The sequence below is a fragment of the Hipposideros armiger genome, unplaced genomic scaffold, assembly GCF_001890085.2.
Source record: "Hipposideros armiger isolate ML-2016 unplaced genomic scaffold, ASM189008v1 scaffold_469, whole genome shotgun sequence".
NCBI lineage: Eukaryota > Metazoa > Chordata > Mammalia > Chiroptera > Hipposideridae > Hipposideros > Hipposideros armiger.
The window spans coordinates 364,889-385,813 of record NW_017731819.1 but is presented as its reverse complement, the minus strand read 5'-3'; the positions used below and the strand labels follow the sequence as shown (position 1 = coordinate 385,813).

General features: G+C 52.1%; 1 protein-coding gene across 1 annotated transcript; it reads right to left on the bottom strand.

The window, feature by feature from the left end:
- Nucleotides 1–5,352: 5,352 nt before the first annotated feature.
- CDCP2 (CUB domain containing protein 2) lies at nucleotides 5,353–20,892 on the bottom strand. The gene is made up of 6 exons (XM_019666436.1): nucleotides 19,648–20,892; nucleotides 16,931–17,278; nucleotides 13,985–14,320; nucleotides 12,641–12,994; nucleotides 9,554–9,732; nucleotides 5,353–6,773 (listed from the first exon to the last, which is right to left on the bottom strand). The coding sequence occupies exons 1-6, from the start codon at nucleotides 19,727–19,729 to the stop codon at nucleotides 6,447–6,449; spliced, it is 1,626 nt and encodes a 541-aa protein (XP_019521981.1). The 5' UTR covers nucleotides 19,730–20,892; the 3' UTR covers nucleotides 5,353–6,446.
- Between the last annotated feature and the right edge of the window lie 33 nt (nucleotides 20,893–20,925).

The following is a 20,925-nucleotide window of genomic DNA, read 5'->3' as shown; positions in this document are numbered from 1 at the left end:
GCTATGAAAGAGCTGGCAAAGAGAGTTTCCCCAAACCTCCAGACTGGCCCCCAGCTAGCCTCAAGGTCAACTCTGGCTGGAAATGTGCTCTGGTGACCTGCCCCAACCACACTTGAGTGGAAGCAGCCTCATGGGCTACTTGTTTCTAACCCTAGATCTGTCATCATTCCGCTGTGTGACCTTGAGCACACCATTTCACCTCTCAGGCCTCAGCTTCCCCCTCTGTAAAATGGGCAATGTCTCCTTCTCAGAACAGGTGTGAGGATCAAAGGGTAGAATGTTTGGGGAAAGCACTCTGCAAACTGTAAAATCCTGGGCACCTGTCCAAGGGAGTTTTTATTCAAACAGCTTCCTGGCCTTTCCTGGGTTTGAGCCAAAAGGTGTGTACACCCCACAGGCCCTGGCTGCATTTACCTGGAGCTCAGGTGTGGGGCAATTTCTGTTTGGGGTTTGTTTGTGTTTGATTTCAAAGACAGGGAAACTCCCTGGCCCATGTGATGTTGTGATGTGGGAGGGGCCTAGTCAACATTGTTGCCAGGGGAATCCTGAGGGTGGGGGCCCTGACTGCCCCCCATGGTGATCGGGCGGAAACTCACCACCCTCCACCAGGAAGGAGACGGAAAGAGACAGAGATTGCACGGCAGGGACAGAGTGTCCCATGTAGTCCATTGGCTCTTCTGGGTGACCTTAGGCCAATCGCCTTCTTTCCCAGCTTCAGCTATAAAGCCAGTGTCGAGGATTTATGATCTGGGGACCCTCGTGTACCCCAAAGAAGGCCTGGAGGCACTAAATGGGGACCAAGAGCTGACATAGCCGCTATGTGGGAAGTCTCTTGACAGCCAGGCCCTGTCCTCACCTGCCTTTCTGGCCTCGTCACCTCCTCTCTCATCCCATTATGTGCTGTCACACCTGGTGAACTTGGGGGTGCCCTTGAGGCTCCCAAATCTCTAATCTCCAGCTGGCCCTGCCTGAAATGCCCTTCCTCCCCTTCCTCTCTCCCTCTGAATGACCTGTTGAATGTCTACTCATCTCCCAGGACCTGCCTGGGCATTACCACCTCCAGGGGGCACTCGCTGCTTCCAGGCAGTATCGAGACTCTTCTGGCCACAGTCCTCACCTGTTTTTGTGTCACTGTTGGTTTACGGGCAGGTCTACCTACACCACCTATATTGCCAAAACACCCCAACAAGTTCAGGGCCAGGCACTCAGACTCATGAAAGAAGGGTCCTCTTGACACAAAGAGCAGGGGACCATCTGGGAGAATCCGTGTGGTTTGGTTTCATGGAAAGAGTACCCAGAAGGAGCTGGGCTCAAGTCCCTGCTCTCCCGCTGACCAGGTGGGTGGTCTTTGGTGGGCCCTTCAGCCTGGCTGAGCCTCCGCTTTCTATCTGTAAAGTGGGCGGCTGTGAGGATTAGAGTGGGTGAAGCGCCTGCAGGCCTGGGGGCTCAGTAGCAGGAGCCACTGCTACGATATCCCCATTAATGCCAGCGATTCTTAGGGAGATGTCATCCAGGGCTCTTTGCAATAGAGCCACCACCACCGTCACCACCACCACCAAAGCTGCAGCCGTGGGATCCAGGCCCAGGTGGGGACAGGGCGCTGAGGTAGCCAAGCAGCCTTCAAAGGTGCCCACTGCTCCTGGACCCTGGGCGGGCTTGAAGGAAGCGGCAGAGGGCAGTGAGTCCCATCGATGTTCCAGGAGGGAGGCCAGCCGAGGGGGCATAGTTGACTTTGGAGGGCAACATGGATTGGCCCTGGGAGGCCCTGAGGCTCAGTGTCCAGGGCAGCTGGGCCTGACTCAGGCACTGTGTGTTCCAGTGCCTGTGTGGGCAGAATAGGCAGGCCAGGGAGGCCGCATGTTCCCCAAAGGCTCCACTGGGAGCAGCCTTGAGCTCTGACAAGTCACCTGCGATGGGGCAGCAGTTTATCTGGGACCTCAGGAGCCCAGAACCCATTTCACAGCCTCACACTGGGACTGGTTAATACTTCCCAAGCTCATGCTTTGCACAAGGCACTGTGCCAAGACGTGCTAGAGCCGCTGGGTGGGAGCAGGGGCTCTGAAATCAGACCACCTGGTTTGAGGCCTGGCTGCACCACTAAATAGGAATGTGACCATGGGTGAGGACCTCTGTTGTGAGGCCTAAACAAGCTAATACAGATGAGTTCCTGGGAGAACAGTTCCTGGGAGCTATTAGCTATGACCTCAAGCAAGTTACTCAATTTCTTGGTGCCTCAGTTTCCTCCTCTGTGAAATAGGACTCATGATGGTACCCACCTCACAGCATTACTACAAGGATTAAGTGGACTAATTTACGGAGAGCGCTTAGATGCTGAGAACAGCACTGAGCACAAAGAGCTCAATATTCATATCTAACATGTATTTTGTTACAGCTACAAATGTGACTTAACATTTCTTTTCTGTTTTTCTCGTTAATTCCTCTCACCTGTTTTACTGTAAGGTCTGGGCTCTGCAGACATACCTATTGCTTGGGTTTGAATCTTGCCTCTACTGTTTCTTAGAGGGAATAATAATAGTTACTGTTTAGAGAATTAAAGGAGAAAATAAATGCAAAAAAAAATCTAGAAAAATGCCTGGTATTGAGTAAATTTCAATAAGTGTTCCAACTTTCATTCCCAACTTACAGATGAGGAAACTGAGACTTGGAGAGGTTATGGAAAGTTAGTGGCAGAACCAAGATAGGAACTCCACCCCCACTCCCAAGCCCAGCTCCTCTCCTGACACCAGCTGTGCCCCATTCCTCTCTGGACCCCAGCACCCTGGCCCAGGTCCTGACTCACAGTGGGTGCTGGGGAAGTGCCTCCTGCAGGAGGCCCAGAGAATTGGTGGATTGATGGACCAAGGTTACTTTGCCGGGAGGTGACAGAGACAGAACCCAGGACTCTGCTCACTGTGTCAAGCTGGTTTACTCCCAAACAGTGGGGCGTGTTGCTGACAGATCAAGAGCCTTTCCATATAGGGGCTGTGTCTCAGGAGAAGACATCATTGACAGAAAAGAGTAGTCACTTGACCCTCTTGGTCCAGTGGGTGCCTTCATTCTGAAGCCAAGGACACAGGGGATGCTTCCGTCATTCTAAGAGAAGCAGCTGGTGCTATCTAGGTGACCTAAATAATAACCTCTCAGCCTGCCTTTGCCTGGCCTGGCCTGCCAGCCAGCCACTTCCCGAATCATCCAGGTGGGGGTCTGTGTGGGACGCGGTCTCCTCATGTTTTCTCAGTCCTCACAATGACCTTGTGAGGCGGGTCTTCCTACCCCCATTCCACACATAAAGAAACTGAGGCTCAGAGAGGTTAAGCAACCCATCCAAAGTCACACAGTCAGGGAAAGCACTGGAAATGAACCCAGGTCTGCCTGACCTGCAGCCCAGAAAGTGTTTTCCCAAGGCCAGCACATCCATTTGCCAAGGACTTCCTCATCAGTCACATTGGCCCTGCAGGAACAGGCTGGCAGGAGGACACAAAGCTCCCAGCTAGGCACGTCCAAGGCCACACAGCCAATGGGGAGAGAGCTGGGGTTGAAGCATGGCTTTTTCCACAGGCTCCACTCTCTGTAAAAGGGAAATTGGTAGGTGAGCTGGAAAGCTGTGCCATGCTCACTTTGCCCTGACACTCTTCCAGGGCCAGGCGTGTTAGCTAATGGGTATCATTTCAGCCCTTTCATTTCTAGTAGACACTGTGCTGTCATAAAGACTGTCATTTCCTGCAGCTCACACAGGATAATCAACATGCTGGCTGCCCAGAGGGCTGGGAATGGCAGTACCTGGGCACGCTCATGAAGATAAAACCATCCTTTCCCTTGTGGTCATTCCAGTCCTTTCCCATGCAGACACAGCCCTCATATTTGAGAGCATTGACCTAGGGTCCCAAAGAAGCCCCAGCTTGCTGCATAGCCCCCCAGCTCAGGGAAGAACTATCTCCTCTCAGCCTAGCTTCAACATTTCATAGTCATGTGACTGGCACTTTCCCTCCCCAAACCAAATGGGAGCAGGGGCCGGCCGAGTGGCTCAGTTGGTTAAGAGCTCGCTCAAGAGTGTGAGCTCTGAGCAACAGGGTCACTGGTTCAATTCCAGCCCGAGCTGAGCTGCCGCTGAGCTGCCAACAGGTGGCAGGATGGCTCAGCTAAAAAAAAAAAAAAAAAAGGGAGCAATATGTCTGCCTCACGAGGTTGCTTAAGTGAGATGACACATCTTACACACCTGCTATGTAGTCAGTGCTTAGGAGGTGGTAGCTATGACAGTGATGGTGCTAGAGGTGATATTGGTGGTCTGGCTTAAAGCTTACATGTTCTGGCCATAAGAGCATAAGAGATAGAGGGCCCCAACTTTCTCACATGTGTGCATACACACACACACACACACACACACACACACACACACAGTCACATACTCAGCTTTGAGAATTAGGCTTCACACTGGCTGGGCTATTCTCTCTCCCTCCCTGATAAGCTGATAAGGATACGGCCAACTTGTGTCTACCTGCCCCAGGTCCTACCAGCTGCCACCCCAGGACCCATCCATGTTAGAGGGCATAACTTGGGGGGCACCCTCAGAGAGTATCTGGTGTGTGTCCAGTCCTTCCCATACAGGAAAACTGAGACCCAAGTGGTTTGTGAGGTACTCACAATGCAGACTGGAGAAGGTAGCCTCACTCGGTGTCTAGAAGAGTCTGAGAGTGAGAAGGTGGGTGGGAGGGAAAAGAAAGGGGCCTCTGCTCCAAACAGTCAAGACTCTCTACTGTTATTACATTCATTACCCCAACAGATCGCCTTAATTCATCATATGGCTACATCCTCACAGCTAACTATAAACAGTGGTCCCATTTTGCAGGTGGAGATATCAAGGCTCACAGAATCAAAGTGACTTACCCAGGCTCACACGATTAATAGTAAGAAGAAACTGGACTTGAACCCAGTTCTCTTAATGTCCAGGCACCTCTTTTTCCCTTGTTTAATTCATTTCTTTCTTTGTTGGCTCTCTTCTCTCTAGTTCTTTTCTCCTCCTGTTACCAATACACCTGCCCCCCACCCCCCAATTCTGCTACACCTGACTGTAAGCACCTTGAAGGCAGGGCTCTCCTTGACATGTTGTTGACTGCTGTGTGGCTAGAGTCTGTCACAACAACAGGCACAAGCTGAACACCAGTGACTATTTCTTGAGTTGTTGAAGGAACCATACTTGGGCTACAACTTTTTAAATTGATACAAGTGGTCAGCATGGTCAATTTGGAGATTTCTGTTATTGTGAAAGGACTCACTTGAGTGGTTCATTATACAAACATACAGATGAGCAGGAGAACAGGGTGCATTATAAGTGCAGTTTTTGTTTATTTTTCATTAACGAAATTGCTCCACTTCTTGGTATTGTGGGGGTCTTGGGAGGGATGGACTATTCGCGGAAGGATGCCAGAGGTCTTCTCACAGGGCAGCTTTGGGAACCCAGCCCCTGCTCCCTGTGATGGGAACTTAGAAACATGGGGGTGGACGGGAGTATCTCTGAGTAGACTGGAGTAGCTCTGAGTGAAATTCAATGGCAGGAAAAGGTCCAGAGGGCTCCATAGAGAACTCGTCTGAAGGGGAAGGGTGGGCTGCTGATCTAAGTTCAACATCAAGGGTCAGGAGGACAGAAACACATGGGACTTCAATCAGCTTTTCAGTCAAGGATCAAAAGACATTTAAGGAAAAACTCCAACATGAAAAAGACACCAGTCTTCTGCCTTCAGCCTCACGACTGAGCAGAGGGTGGGTCTGCCTGTGGTTTATACAGGGGTCTGACCCAGCAGGGCATCGCCACCTCCGTGGGCAGGCATTCACCGGGATGCATGCCACCAGTCTTCAACAGCGACACCATGTGGCAAAGCCCGAAATGACAGCACTAGATGGGGTTTTGGCTCCCTTTCTCTGTTCCAGAGTTTGGAAGCAGCACTGGGCTGCTTTAGACGAAGTCCTCAGAGTTCTTGGGTCAGTTCAGGAAAATGGAGGCCCCTGGATGAAGACTCAGCTTCCTGATAATGAAGGCTCAGGGTGAGCAATAGGTTGGAAAAATAAGAGGGGCCCTATTTGTACCCTGAGCTGGTGAAGCACTCTTACAAGTTAGACGAGTCAGGTTTATCCACTCTGTCACTAGTGACAGTAACACACACAGTTCTCTTATATCTTTAAAATTAATAACAACAATTGCATACATGTATATGGCATGCTATAGTTTACAAAGCTCTTACCCATCCATGTTCCTCTCTAAGCCTCACACCGGCCCTTCGAGATAAGCATGGCAGAGTGAGGGGCCCTAGGAAGCTGAGGCTCAACTAAGGGACAATGCCTTGCCCATGGTCATCAACAAGTTAACAAAGCCTGGTCCCGCCCCTGTTATCGAGTCCCCAACTGCCTCCCAGGGATGCCAGCTGCCAGGTCCCGACGCTGCCTGCTCCTGCTCACAACAGCATCAGGACCACGATGGCAGCGACCATGAGGACTCCGGCCAGGATGCAAAGGCCCAGGAAGACAATGTCACTGGTGTCCTGGGCTACCATGGCCACAGGACCCTCCAGGGCCTCCGCCTTGTCCCTGGGCGGTGCTTCCTGAAGGTGCTCAGCCGTGGCAGCATAGGGCCCAAGCCAGTCCGAGCCAGACAGCAGGTGGACAGACGCCTCCTTGCGCCGCGGCTCACAGCGGACCTCGTACTCATGGATGTCCTCCTGCCCATCAGCTGAGAAGTCGATGTACAGCACGCTGACAATCACTGAAGTGTTGTTCTTTCTCTGTGGGGGTCACAGGGCACTGGCTCACATCTGCCAGGGCCAGAGCTAACCCTGTCTCCCTAGATATGTGGGGACTCAGTGCCAAGAGGGCAGGACCCAGAAGCTTGGGTTCTGGTTCCAGCTTGGCCACTGACGCCCGTCTCACATGGAGCCTCAGTGTCCCCACCTGTAGAAGGGGCACTCTGAGGGCGTCTGAAAGGACAATATCAGATTTGATGAGTCAATATTTGCTGGCTTCAAGGAGGCGGGGTCTATGACAGATAATACCAGTAATCGCAGGGACATTTGCCATGTTCCAGGCTCTGTATTTTAAGTGCATTATGTCATTTAATTCTCACAACAACCCTCTCATATTGGTACTATTAATATCCCCGCTTTACAGATGAGGAAACTGAGGCCCAGAGGTTAAATCCTTTGTCTGAGGTCCTACAGCACACAAGTGACAGGAAACATATTTTCACCCAGATCTGCCTGATTCTTTTTTTTTTTTGCCTGATTCTTAACTGTGCTCTTAGCCATAGCGCCTCACTCACACCAAAGAACATCAAACCAAAGGGCACTTTCAGGGCATCTAGTTCAATCTCCTTTCATTGGCAATTTACAGATGTGACTATGGAGACCCAGCAAAGGCAATACGGCCCAGCAAAGGCAATACTGCCCAGAACTAGGTCCGGAAGTCAAGCCTTCTGCCTGCAGATAGAAGCTCTGTCCCTGGTGTTATATGAACCTTCCTTCTGGAAACATTCCTCCCCATTACATCTGCAGCAATTATGTGTCTCTGCTGTTAAGTCCCTGGTCACCAGCGTGATACCACCTTAAGGCTTGGGAAGAGCCATTGAGGAATGAGATGAGGGTGCTTGGCATACTGCTGCCCTCCCCAACTCCACAGATGAGGGAGGCAGGAATCAAGTTGCCTTGAGATGGTGGGGTGCTTGGGCCCAGGACTGGGGGGCAGCATTTTGATGGCCAGTCTGGTGTGGTCTGGAGCAAGGGGCTGTAGTGATGCAGGCTACAGTCTCCACCCACTCCAAACCTGCAGCAGCCGTTACACTCCTCAGGCTGCCCTGCTGCCCTTGCCCAGTGGTGGCACTTCTGAGATGAGGCTTCTAAAAAGCAAAGCTATGGAAAACAGAGCGAGCGAGCATGAACAATAGGAAGCTGCCTTCACTGGACACTTTGGAGAAGGGTGTGAAGGGGAGTCACAAATCTGGAATTTTGTGGACCAGGTGGCCTGGAGGGTCTCTCCCAACTCTAGGCATCGAAAAGCTTCTGAATCCATGTCCCCAGGGACTGCATTTGTGCCCTCAGCCTGGCTGCCACCACACTCTCTGAGGAGGGCTGGCATCCTGGATTTTTGTGAGACAGAATCGGGACACTGGGCAAAGAAAGCCAGGACCTGAGAGTGGAAGGGGACCCAGTGACAGAGCCGAAGTGAATCTACATAACAAAGAAAGGGGGGAAAAATCATAAAATGAGGGTTGGTGGAAAGTTTTTGTTGAGTGAGAGGCTTGAGGAGGACTGATACCTACCCAAGATGAGGTATCAGTTACAGTTATGAAATCAAGTCTGCACTGTTTTTTAAGATGCACAGAAAGGCTGTCGTTGCTTTTGACCCTTTGAGCTGTGCATCTTTGAAAGCAACTCAGTGCAGACTGGTCCTCGGAGGTCTCAGCGTTCAAGGGAGGCACTAAGAATCTGTGAGTCTAAGGTTCTCAGCTTTTATGTTTCTATGATATTGATTCCAAGATGCTATGATTCCATGGTTCCAGGTTCTGGTGGTGGGTCCGTGACTCTGAGACTCTGAGTGTCTATGAGTCCTTCCTTCTAGATTCCAAGATTCCCTGCTTCTGGGACTCCCAATCTCTGTCATTTCAAGACTCTGTGCAACGTGGTTCTGCCCCAAAGAAAATCCCTGGGGGATTTAGGGCATGGAGTAGGGGTGAGGGCAGATTATCTTGGCAGCCAAGAGTGACCCCCACTTCTCCTCCTATCAGGTCAAAAGAACAATGGCTGCCCAGAGGCTTGGGAAGCAACTGGGTGGATCAGAGGGGTCAGAGATATATTTGGCTAATGTTGGGGGGTGGGGGAGTAAAGTTTGCTGGAAAGTATGTGATTTCTGCCAGGCCAGTCTAGCAAGTCCCCAGCTACCAAGGCTGGGGGGGGGGGTCTCCCTGATAAAAGTCACTGTTCCTTCTCCCTCTTTCCCCTGCCTGACCTGTCCCTAAGAATAAAAACATCCAGGGTGTTTGGGCCACTGTCCAGAGACTCTGAGGGCCCAAACCTGGGTTCAAGGCCTCCAAAAATACAAGGATAGTAGAAAAAATTGATTTGCTGCCTTTGGAGAAAGGTGGATCCTGTTCTTTGAAGGGCCCTTTTGTTTTGCGGAGCCCAGGGAAGGACTGGATCACAAGGTTGGGGGAAGGGGTGGGCGGGAGGCAGCAGGGTTCACGCAGCTCTGCACGTTAAAGGGGTGAGGACTGGGAAGCTCTGGGGAGGATCAGCAGGAAGGCCTTGGGGACGGCCAGCCCACAGAGCTTCGTGGGAGGAGCCTGCACTAGGAGTTTGGGGGTTGTGCAGCTGGACCCCTTTCTCTGAGCTCTTTGTCGGGTCTACACCAAGCAAGTAAGCTGAGGTAAAGCCCAGAGGGTCTGAGTTCCGCATGCAGGCTTGTGCAGTCACCAGAGTGAGGAAGAGAGGCGGAATTCTCAAGAATGGCGGGTGCCTTTCAGCAGGAGTCGGGGCCCCTTTCTCAGGCTTGCCCTCCTCCCCCCAGCCCCTACCTGAGACTCAGTGCCACAGGTGTCAAAGCGGGCCTGGATCCGAAAGGTGCTGCCGACTTCCTGGGCAGCACAACGCCTGCTGCCCAGGTAGACCTGGGTCCGCCCCAGTGGGGCCAGCGCCTGCGTGGAGATCAGGATCTGGAAGTCCATGCGGGAGCAGCTCACATTCATGGGCACAACTGGGGACAGGAGGCAGAAGCTGGAGGCCTTGGAGGCAGGCAATCTGACCCCCACCCTCCTCAAGCCCCCACCGAAGGGTGGAGCATGGGAAAACTGAGCCCAGAGTGGGGATGGTTCTTACGTGGTCCTATGAGAATGTTTTACATGCATTACTCCATTTAACCCCATCACATGATGAGCTGCCCAGGGCAGGCCCCATGCCTGCTTCTCAGGGTCCTCTGAGCCCAGCACAGAGCGTGGCAGGCGCAGTAGATATTGAATGAATGAATGAATGAATGTTCTTAATCATAATTGAAGCTACTATCTTTGATTACTTTGCCATGGGCCAGGCAATTCATTCAATCAGGTAACAAATATTTATTGATGGCCTGCCGTGTGCAGGCATCATTCTGCGATTAAATACCACAGAGACAGAAATGGAAAAAAAAGAAAACAGCCAGAAATTCCTGCCCTCTGGGAGTTTACACTGTAGTTGGGTGAGGGGGCAATAAATATGTAAAATACACCTAAGTGTCAGAGTGGGTTGAAGGCAAACCAGGCAAAGAAGAAAGACAGGGAGAGCAGAGTGTGTAGGGGAGATGTGAGTGGGGGAGGCTGAGGGGGTGCAGTTTTGAAAAGGGTGGTGGAGGAAACCTTGCTCTCTCCCAGGAATGATACCATGAAGTGGATGTGACTAAACCCACTCCACAGCTTTGGAAACTGAAGCTCCGAGAGGTGAAGTTAACTGCAGTGGTTGAGCTGGGATTTTAACTATTGAGTCTGTAGGATTCCAGAGGTCTTGGTGTCTAGCCTCTCTGGTGGCCCCCTGCACCCTCCAGGCCAGGAGAGTGTGGCTCTAAGTGTCTGGGTCTGTGCAAGCATGTGTGTGTGCGTGCACATATGTGAGTAGGGGGCAGTGCTTGCTGGGGCAGGGGTGAGCGTAGCGGAAAGGAAGGGGGTCACCAGTGGTAGGAAAGGAAAGAGCTGGCAGGCGGAGGCCTGGAACTCTCAACCCCTCTTTGGGAAATGCCTCAGACATATTTCAGCTTCTGGTGTCTGGACACTTGGGGATTTATGGGCCCGCCGTCTTCCACAATGATCTTGGTGGCGCTGAACTGTGTGTCACCCTGATTGATGCCGAGGCTGTCCTCCAGCCAGGAGGCCGCCTGCAGCCTGGGCCACATCTGGCACCTCGCCCGGCATAAGTGCCCCCGTCTGACCCTGGGTTCCCACAGGGGCTGGGAAGTGGGGTGGGGTTGGGTGGGAGTGGGGGTTGCTGCCCCTAAACAGGATCTGGGATTAGAGGTGTTCCACCCTCAGTCTCTGGGGACACCGAAAGGAGAAGGGGCTTGTCCGAGATTGCACAGAGCAGGAAGAGAATCTAGGCCTGGAAATAAGTCTATGGGAGCCAAAAGGGATGCTAAAGTCCCTGCAGCCAATGTCCTCATTTACAGGCGGAAAAGCTGAGACTCACAGAGACCAGCTGTGGCAGAGCCCCACAGCCCCTGGCTCTCCGGAGTGCACTCTGAGAAAGGGGTTGCTCTAACAGAGGGACAGCTCTCTTCCCCCAATTTAGGGATGGAGCTGCCAGGTCCAGGGAGGGTGGGTCTGCCTAGATTACCTCACCACCGCTAGCTTACTGCAGTGTCCTGGCCACCTCTGGGACCCCAAACTCCTCTGGTGTATGAAATAAGGAGAGAGGAAAGAACTTTCCAATGCAGAACAGGCCTGAGACACGTGAGAGAAAGAAGCCCACCTTCAGCAGGGATGTCCTCAGAGCCAGGCACTGTGGCCTGTCACCTCATTTCATTTTAACGACTGCCTGTTTAAGGCATGCATCAACCCCTTTTACAGATAAGCCTGATGGATGGTCAGTAAATCACAGCATTTGGATGTGGCCCTGGTCTTCATGAGCTCAGGCCTGGCCTCCCCGGGGATTGCTCAGCCACATGCAAGGAGTGAGTTCCAGTCTTGGCTGTGCCAGCCACAGCCCATGGGGCTGCAGGGAAGTCTTTCCCTCTCTCTGTATCTCCATTCTCATACCTGTACAACAAAGAGCTTTCGCCTGCTCAGGCAGAGGGCAAAATGGAGCCAGAGCACAGGCATTTCTGGATCCACGGCCCAGGGTAGGGTGGTGAGAGGAGGGGAGAGATGGTGAACCCAAGTGGCACTCTGGAGGTTGGAAAAGCTGAGTACCAACCTGCCAGCCTCCTCTGCAGTTAGGCACGTCCATCTGACCACGTTCTAACCAATGAAACCAAGAAATCTTTCAAGGCCTTCTGAAAATGCTTTTGCCTTTCCTGATAAAGGGACATTTGTGGCTGGCACCCTCCCCATCCTCTTCCAGCCTTGAACATGGACGTGATGCCTGGAGCTGTGACAGCTATTTTGCAGTCATGAGGCCAAGAGAATCCCAGAGATACAAGCTGGGACAGTGTTGAGTCCCTGAACCACCACAGCAGCTGCTTAGCTCCAGACTTCTTGTTATGTGAGGAAGACAAAGGCCATTTGTTCAAGCCACTGCCAGTCAGGATTTCTGACTGACATAAGCAAGGCTGGTCGGCATTGCCGTGGTTATACCAATTATTTGTCATAAATAGTATTACTGTATATTTTGTGTCTCACCCCTCGATACTGAGGATCAACCGTAGTACAAGAGAGGCCAGGCGGGGAAGGATTAGGGATCGTGGAGTTGGAAGCTGGAAAAGTAGGACCCTGCACTAGTGGAAATAAGCAAGGGCCACACTGGTACTAAAGCTCCCAGGGCAGGAGTCGGCCATGGTGGAGCCACCCAGGAGGAGTTTGGGGGAGACCATTCATGAGGATCAGGATGAGTTGGTGGGATAGAGGAAGGAAGCTACAAAGACCTGGAACCCCTGCCTTGCCTTCCCCCCACCCAGCACACCTACCCCCTCAACCCCAGCTGACCTCCAATGTAGGCCACCGAGAAGCCCCTGTGGGTGATGCTACGGTCTGTGTGCAGCAGAAGCAGGAGCTGGCTGTGGCTTGAGGTGACTGGTGGTGGCAAGTGGTGGCCACACCAATTCCCCAGCAGGGGCGCCTCCTCGCTGGCCCCATCGAAGGCCGCCAGATGGTCAAAATCACAGGTCTTCGTCAGGCTGTTGGGCCCTTCCAGCTCCAGGTCCAGGAAGAACACCTTGACCCGGTAGCCAGGAGGCAGGCGGATGGTCCAGTGGCACCGGATGTTGTTGGGGTAGGAGCTGGGGTACTGTGGGCTGGAGAAGTTGCCCCGCACAGCCATGTACACCTCCTGGCATTCTCCTGGGCAAGAGTGGGCGGGAGGAGCAATGGTAAAGGTGGGAACTGTCACCCTCTGCAGCCCCAGAGCGGGCAGCAGGCGCTACAGGGGTCCTAAAACCAGCCTCGCAGGTTGTGGACACCATGGCCAGCAAACCAGACAATTGATCCCAAAGCCTGCTTTAAACTGAAACTAGCTGAAAGCTGGGACTCTCATTCTACTTGGCAGTCCCCTTCATGAGTGTTGGCCCTGTTAGGAATTCAATAACTGTGCCTAATACCCATCCTTAGAGATGAGTCCACACTTGGACTTGACAGACAATGTGGGTCATGACCTGACCTTGCCTCCTTTCTCGCTGACATTCACCCACCCTTACCTTCCAGCTTCACCAAACATCTCCTAGTATTACAAGCATACCATACCCTCTCTGTCTTCTATGCCTTTGCACATGCTGATCCCGCTTAGAACACCCTTCCCTTCCTCTGCCTCTGGCTAACTCCTTCAAAGCACTGCCTAATTCTCTGCTCCTCTGGGATGTCATCCATGATTCTTACTGTTACATAACTAGGTCACAGTGAGTTGTCATTGTCTGTTTCCTTTTCCATCTCCTCGTATAGACGGTGAATGCCCCAAGGGGTCATTTATTCACTTGTACAAACATTCATTAAATACCTACTATGTGGCAGGTACAAAGATAAGCCCATAGGAACTACAGTCAGGCAGGGGAGATCAACACACAAACCACATACAAAAGTGACATGTTGGATCATTGCTGTGAAAAAAACTTCTGTAAGGAGTTGAAGGAAGGAATTAATTCTGAGTGAATCAGGAAGTCTTCCCAGAGGAGGTGATGTTGGCCAGGCAGGGAAGGGTGTGCTAGAGCATTCCAGGCAGAGAAAGAGCAGGAAGCAAAAAACCCTGAGGCAGGAAGTGTGACCCTCTCTCCCCACAAGCAGGCTGGGTAGGCAGGAGCCCAGCACGCACAGGGGCCTGGGGTACCTCCACCCTCCTACCTGAGAAGTAGTAGGCTTTGAAGCCCCGGCCTCCGATGTTGAAGTCAGACTTGAAGGCCACCTGCAGCTCGTGGCCCAGTGACACAAGGGTGGGGGGCCTGGTGCTGCCACAGTAGTGTTGCCCACGGGCAGGGCCAAGCCCCCCAAGCACAGCCACATAGTCATAGGTGCACTCCTCATTGCCCTCCACCTGGAAGTCCACGAACACCAGCTTCACAGTGGCGGGGCCAACGGCCCGGATCACCCAGCGGCACTCCACATTGTTGGGGTAGTTGTTGGGGTACTCGGGACTGGTGAGGACTCCCGACAGGCCCGTCAGGACACCACCACACACATCTGCAAGGGAGCCCGCTTGAACAGACCTTTCTCCCTCCCCGTGGCTCCCCAACCTCCTCCCTGGGGAACCGGGCACTCCCTAACGTGTCGCTCCCACAGGTGTCTCAGGGAACCTCAACGCCATCCACTGAGCGCTTGCTAAGTGGCAGGCACAGGCCTGGCACTTCGCACCGAAGCCATCCTTTTAAACTGTCTCCATAACCCTATGAGGGATGTGCTGTGGTTTTTCCCATTTTACAGTTGAGAAAACGGAGGCACAGAAAAGTTAACTAACTTACCTGTGTGAGTTTGGGTTTATCCAGACAGACCCTGAGACAAGGATTGGAGCACAAGGAATACAGGGGGCCCCATATGGGGAGTGAGGGAGTGATGGCCAACAAAGGGGAGGGAAAGGGAGACAGCCACTAAAGACATTGTCGAGCCAGCTGCTGAGCCTTGTTGGGGAACTCTGGGAAATGGTATAAAGCATATACCTCGGAGTTACGTCACCTGAGAGTAAGGTACCTGGGGCATGCATATACCAACTCCCGAGAGTCCAAGCTGAGGGCTGCTGGGGATAGAGATGACCCATGGAGACTTCAGGAAAAGCCCTCAAGCAAAAAGATGAGGAGGTTGGCAGGAGCCAGTGAAGTGGCATGTCCCAAGGGACATGAGCACGGCCCTGATAGCAGGTCAACTGACTGGTAACATGGAGAATAGGGTTTGACTAGCGGCAGAGCCTGTGCACTTGACCTTTTTATACTCACTGTCCACTCCTACCAGGCCAGTGGGGTACAGTGACTGAGGTGCCTGAGTTCAGAAATGTTATCCAACCTCGCTAACAGATGAGAAAACAGGCCTAGAGAGAGGATCTAATAAAGCAGAGATGGGCCCACAGGTGTCTCCCAACTCTGCCTAATATTAGCTGTGTGACACTGGGCAAGTAAACCAGCCTCTCTGAGCCTTGTGGGAATATTAGAAATCATAAGACCTGCCCAGCCTGATCCACTGGACTTAGACTCATGCAGAATCTGAGAAGATGCTGGTGAAACCCCTTCGGAATCTGGTGCAGCCAATACAACCAGGAGGTTAGTGATAACGAATGCTATGACTAGCTGGAGGCCACCACCAGCTGGAAGGGGCCCATTTGGATGTGTTTTGTGGGACTCCAGAATCTCACCCCATGCCATGGCTTTGTGAACAGAGCCCTGTGCTGGGCGGCTAAGGACTTGACTTCTTGTCCCAATGTTTTTCCCCTCTGAGCTGTGTGACCTTGGGAAGGCACGTTTTCTCTCTGGTCTCGGATTTATTGCTTGTGAAACGAGAGGGCAGGCTCTGACAGCCTGTGAGATCCCTTCCAAGGCTAACACTCTTAATCAAGCCTTTCAAACTGTGCTCCAGGGCTCCACAGTGGCCCTCTGGGGCACCCATCTGCAGGCATGGCATCTGGTGCAAGTTTCATTCTTATGCTGCAATAAAAACTATGTTTTAATGCAGTGAAAGACAGCATCCTCAGTCACATGTCTTCATGTAAAAATTGAACTTATTGGAGGCCATCAATATTGACTTACGAGGGTGTTTTCAATGATGGTTTGTAATAGTAAATGTTAAAAATATGAACTTACAAAATAAATGCACACCACTAAAATGCTGTTTTTACTGTTTTATAGAACAGGGATTATTAACATAAGGTTCCATTTCATTATAGGGTACTCCTAAAAAGTGTTGGAACACATTGCCCGTGGTATTATGACTTTGATAACTTTTCTTTCTTTTCTTTTTTTTTAGAGTTTGCTATCTTAACGTTCTAAAAATCTAAGGGTCTAAAATTTCAATTCTGTGCCTCTAAAGCCAGAGGGAACTGGTGTGCCCCTCAGCCCCGGTTACTGTTGGTAGACCCTGTGTACCAGGAGCTTCGGTGGTTGTCTCTTGCTTGAGTTGCCATGAATAAAGATTTTGGCTTTGGCCTTGGGAGGAGGCAGGAGGTTTGAGTCTATGCAGAGAAGCCTGAGGACAGGAGGAATGAGTCAAGGAGAAAGGCAAGGAGAGCAAAGCCTCTGCTTCCCTTGCTAGACTGGAGGGCAGGTTGCAAGCTTGGTTGAGGAAGGGAGGGAGGGAGGGGTTAGGGACGCACGATACAAGAGGCAAATTCAGGAAAGGCTTTGGGGGGAGAGAGAGTCACCAGTTCCACACAGACCCCCGTGCCCCTTCCACCCTGGAGGACTTGGGTGGGGGTTCCCATGCCCAGGAAGTGATGGGGTGCTGCCGAGGGATCAGCAGCAGTGGCAGGATGGAATCCTCTCCTGTGCCCTGATGTCATGGCATGGGGTAAGAAGAATAAGCAGAGAAGAGCACGAGAGGCCTTGTTCCTGAGCACACCGAGACCCTCTGGGGCTCACAGGAATAACGGAGGGAGACGTGGGGAGTATTGTCATGAATGCGGGAACCCTCAATTACCAAGACTACAAATGGGGGCTGCCTTTGTCCCATGAGCTATGAGAGGAGGGTCATCCAGGTTCTGGAGCAGCCTACATGCTAAGATGCAGAGACCCTGCAAGTCTCAGCTTAGCTTCCCTGCTCTCTCCCACCTCTACCCCAGGGCCACCCTCTCCATTGCCAAGTCCCCCTTGCCTTTTTGGTAGCCTGCAGAAAAGCCACGGCTGGCCACATGCTTATCTGAGTGGAAGATGACAGACATGACATGCCAGGAGGAGGCGAAGGATGGTGGAGGCACCTGGCCGCAGAACCTCCCCAGCAGGTTGCCCTTGTCTCCTGAGGCCCCATTGTAGATCTCCAGGAAGTCGAAGCCACAGGTATCATGGTACTCCAGGTCAAAGGTATGGAAGGTAAGCAGGACAGACGAGCCCTCAGCCACCACAATCAGCCAGCTACACTCCGTGTTGTAAGGGTAGAGCCTGGGGAAGTTGGGGCTGGAGAAGTTTCCAGAAGGTGCTGACAGCACGCCCCCACATTTGACACCTGGGGCAAGAGGGAAGAGTGGCTCAGAGTCAGCGCTGGGGTCTTAGGTGGTGGGTCCGGCTACAAAGGTGGGTTGTCGGGGTGGGGTGAAGGAGCATGAGGCCGTCCATGATTAAATCAATTCATTTATTCATGTGTTTGTTCATCTATTCACTTAGTCTTCAAATACTTATCAGGCATTCTTTTAAGCATTCAACAAATATCGTTTGAGTGCTAAGCATTGTTTTAGGTGCTGGGGTTACAGCAGCAACAAAACAGACAAAAATTCCTGCCCTTGTGGAATTTACATTCTGGTGGCGAATACAGATATAATATAATAAGTAAAATATAGAGCATATTAACGCATATAGAGCATATATATCACTATAAGTGTTATAGAGAAAAATAAAGCAGGGACAGGAGATAGGAAGTACTAGGGTGGACGGGACCATGCTCAGGGTCCACTGAGAAAGCTTGTCAGCAGATGGCAAGAACCATGTGGACAGTGGAGATGGCCCTGAAGCCAAGATGCCCTGTCTGCAACCCAGTTCAGCTATAATACTGCCACCCTGATTACAGAGCCCATGCACGCCTTTTTGCTTCAACTCATCCAGGTTGGGTTTCTGTCACTTGCAACCAAAAGCATCCTGAAAAATACCTTTCACCAAAGTTCCTGTTAGAGAAAACACGCTCATCAAGCAAGTGCCCTGTCCCAGGGCTATGCTGATTCAGAATGGGCCCCTCCCTGGGAGCTCACAGCCAGGGGGTGGGGTTGGGGAGTCAGGCAAAAGCGACAAAGCCTTGCAGTGTGATGGTGCTGCAGCCACACAGGGGCTCTGGGGTCCAGAGGAAGGGAGGCCGGTCTTGCTGGGGACAGCATTATTTGGCGAGGGACAAGATTCACAGAGGAGGTGATATTTGAGTTTGACTAGGAGGAATGAGAAGGTTTTGTTAGTTGGGAAGATTAGAGGGAAGAAATGGCATGAACAAAGGCTCAGACTCACCATCGCTTAGCCTCCTGAGCCTCAATCATGCATCTGTGGAGATAATGACGCCTCCCTTGCTTGGTGGCTGTGAGCACTGATGACATAAAGCCATGCAAGGGCTGCAGATGCACACCCAGTTCATTATCAACTCCCTGCCGGGCCCCTGGGGCAGGCCAGGGCAGGAACGGTGTCTGATTCATGCCTTTATGGTAGGAGGACAGAGGGACATTCTGTCCAGCGCCCGTCCCTGTCCTTCCCCTAGCCATGCCCATGGGACAGGAGGCCCCAGGGTGCCACCACAAGTGGAGGCCTTGTCCTCCGGGACTCAGCCAGGCACCCTGACCCCCAGGGTCACCCCAAGGCCACTGAAACCCTGGTGGTTGGAAAATGGGAACAGCTAACTTCTCCCACCACCCAGGCATGGAGCTGGATGCCTGGGTGCCCAGCCCACCTGTGCCACCAACTGGGTGACTGACAAGTTTACGTTTCCTTTCTGAACCCCCCTGAGCCGACAGGAAAATGAGGCATTGATGGCTGTTTGCTGAGACCCCACTACCTGTGTGCCCCTTGAAGACAGGTGACATGATATCACCCTCATTTCACAGACGGGCACGTAACACTCAGGGGGTTGGAGCAACACAAAATGGCCTGGGACCAGGATGCCAGTTGGGTACTGGGAGTGCCACGGAGGGAGCATGAGGCTGATGAAAGGACATGGAAGGCTTCCTGGAAGAGGTGGTGTTTGACCTGAGCTTAACGGAGGAGCCAGACGTGGAAAAAGAAAAAAGGGACCTTCCAAGCAGAAAGGCCAATGGGTGAAAGCCCTGAGGGTGAAGAATCTCCAAAAGGGGCTGTGACCCTCTGACAGAGCACGGGATGCCCAGGGGACACAGGGAACTGAGGGTGGATATTAAATAGAAATCAGAGCCCATGCTCTGAGGGCACTGAATGCCATAAAAAGGAACTTTGATTTCACTTGGTTGGCAGCAGGGAAGTACATCAGGCTCTCAGCAGCAGAAGAAAGACTCCTGCCAACAACGAACCTGCAACAGTTCTCCGAGCCATTTCCCTTGCCCTTGGTCACCATGCAGCCTTGGACAGGTTACTTCATCTCTCTCGCCCTCAGTTTCCCCGTCTGTAAAATGGGAGACTAATGCCCACGTTGAAGTTTGCTGTGATGTTTAAATGCAATCATATATATAAAGCATCCGGCACATAGCAGGCACTCAGTAAATACTGTCTTCTCCCATCTCAAAAACAGATCTATCCTTGACTCAACCAACTCTTCCAAAAGGCCTTCCTGCTTTCTGGCCTCCCACATAAAAACCTCCTGAGACCCCGGCTGCTGGCTGCCCATTCTTCTTTCCCTCCTCCCGGTTCCGACCTGTCCCCAGGAGATCTTACCTTTCATAGCTCGGGCCCTGGGGCCTGGGCCCAGCAGTGCCACTGCCAGCAGCAGACAGGAGGACCCCAGTTGTGCCAGCATCTCCTCACTGGGGGAGCCCTTGCAGAGCTCCAAGCAGGCCAGAATCTGAGGGTCTCAAGCAGGGGAAAGAGAGGTGAGGCTGAAAGGGCCCCCAAGTTAATGGTGGTATGAATAATTCATTGGCCCCTTGAATTAGTAAGCTGATCCCCAGGTTCTCCCTTCACTCCACCCTAAGGTGACAGATCTAGTGTCACCAGGTTTACACGTTCTGAGATCTGCACTGGCCACACTGCATCAGGAAGGGAAGCAAACTGGGGCTGGAAGGGGATTTGTTGATGGAGAAAGGGCATGAGTTTGGGGGCTAGGTAGATCTGGAATCCATTCCCGGTCAGCCTCTAACAAATCATCTAAATCCCCTGGGTCTCAGTCTTACTCATCTGTCCAATGGGGCCATTTGGCCCTGCCTATAGGGCTATTGTGGAAATGAAATGTGATAACGTATGCTAAAGCACATAATGGGTGCTTGTTACAGGTTTTTCTCATCCCCCACTCATAAGGGGAGCTGAAAGAAGCCTCTAAGCATCCTTCAGACATGCTTAGACTAGTTCAGAGGGCGAGCAAAGGACGTTGGAGTGGACTGCTGATGAAGGAAAAGCCTTTTTCATGGAAGAATGCAGCAGGAATAACAGAATGGGAAATCACATTGTACAACTCCTAATGCAACCACAGACCAGGACCACGGTGTAAATTCTGGCCAAGAATATTAAATGTTCATTCCTTCCTGATCCCCAAACCTTGCTTGAACATCCCTATGTGCCAAGCCCTGAGCTAGGCTGAAGAAATGCCCTCCAGGGCTGCATGTCCAGCAGGAAGCAGGGCCTGTTTCCTTAAGAGACTTATTTGGTTCAGTTCAGCCCAACGCTGATTTCCTAAGCTCCTCTGCTCAGAGCCTGCACCAGACGTGGGGCATCTGAGGTGAATGGGGCACATTTCTGCCCCCCAGTGAGAAGCCTGGGCTCTGGCTTGACCAACAAGGTCTGAATCCTGGCTCTACCACTCAGGGCCAGGCTGCGGGAACCTGGGAAAGCCACCAGCCTCTCTGAGGCCCAGCCTCCTTGCTGAGCAACAAGAGTAACTGTAGCCTGCAGTTTGCTGAGAGCCTTAGATGAGATAATGTATGAGAAGTCTTAGCCAGTGCCTGGGTCCGTGCATAGCAGCCAGTATGATTTTTATTTACCTCAGAGGAACTCAGGCAT

What these genes read in the sequence shown, in the direction of transcription:
- CDCP2 (XM_019666436.1), bottom strand. Translation starts at nt 19,729, where the DNA reads ATGCTGGCACAACTGGGGTCCTCCTGTCTGCTGCTGGCAGTGGCACTG. An exon ending in TTCTGCAGGCTACCAAAAAG is followed by an intron (nt 14,321 to 16,930) that starts GCAAGGGGGACT and finishes GCTCCCTTGCAG; the next exon opens with ATGTGTGTGGTGGTGTCCTG. An exon ending in CTCGGTGGCCTACATTGGAG is followed by an intron (nt 9,733 to 12,640) that starts GTCAGCTGGGGT and finishes TCCTGTCCCCAG; the next exon opens with TTGTGCCCATGAATGTGAGC.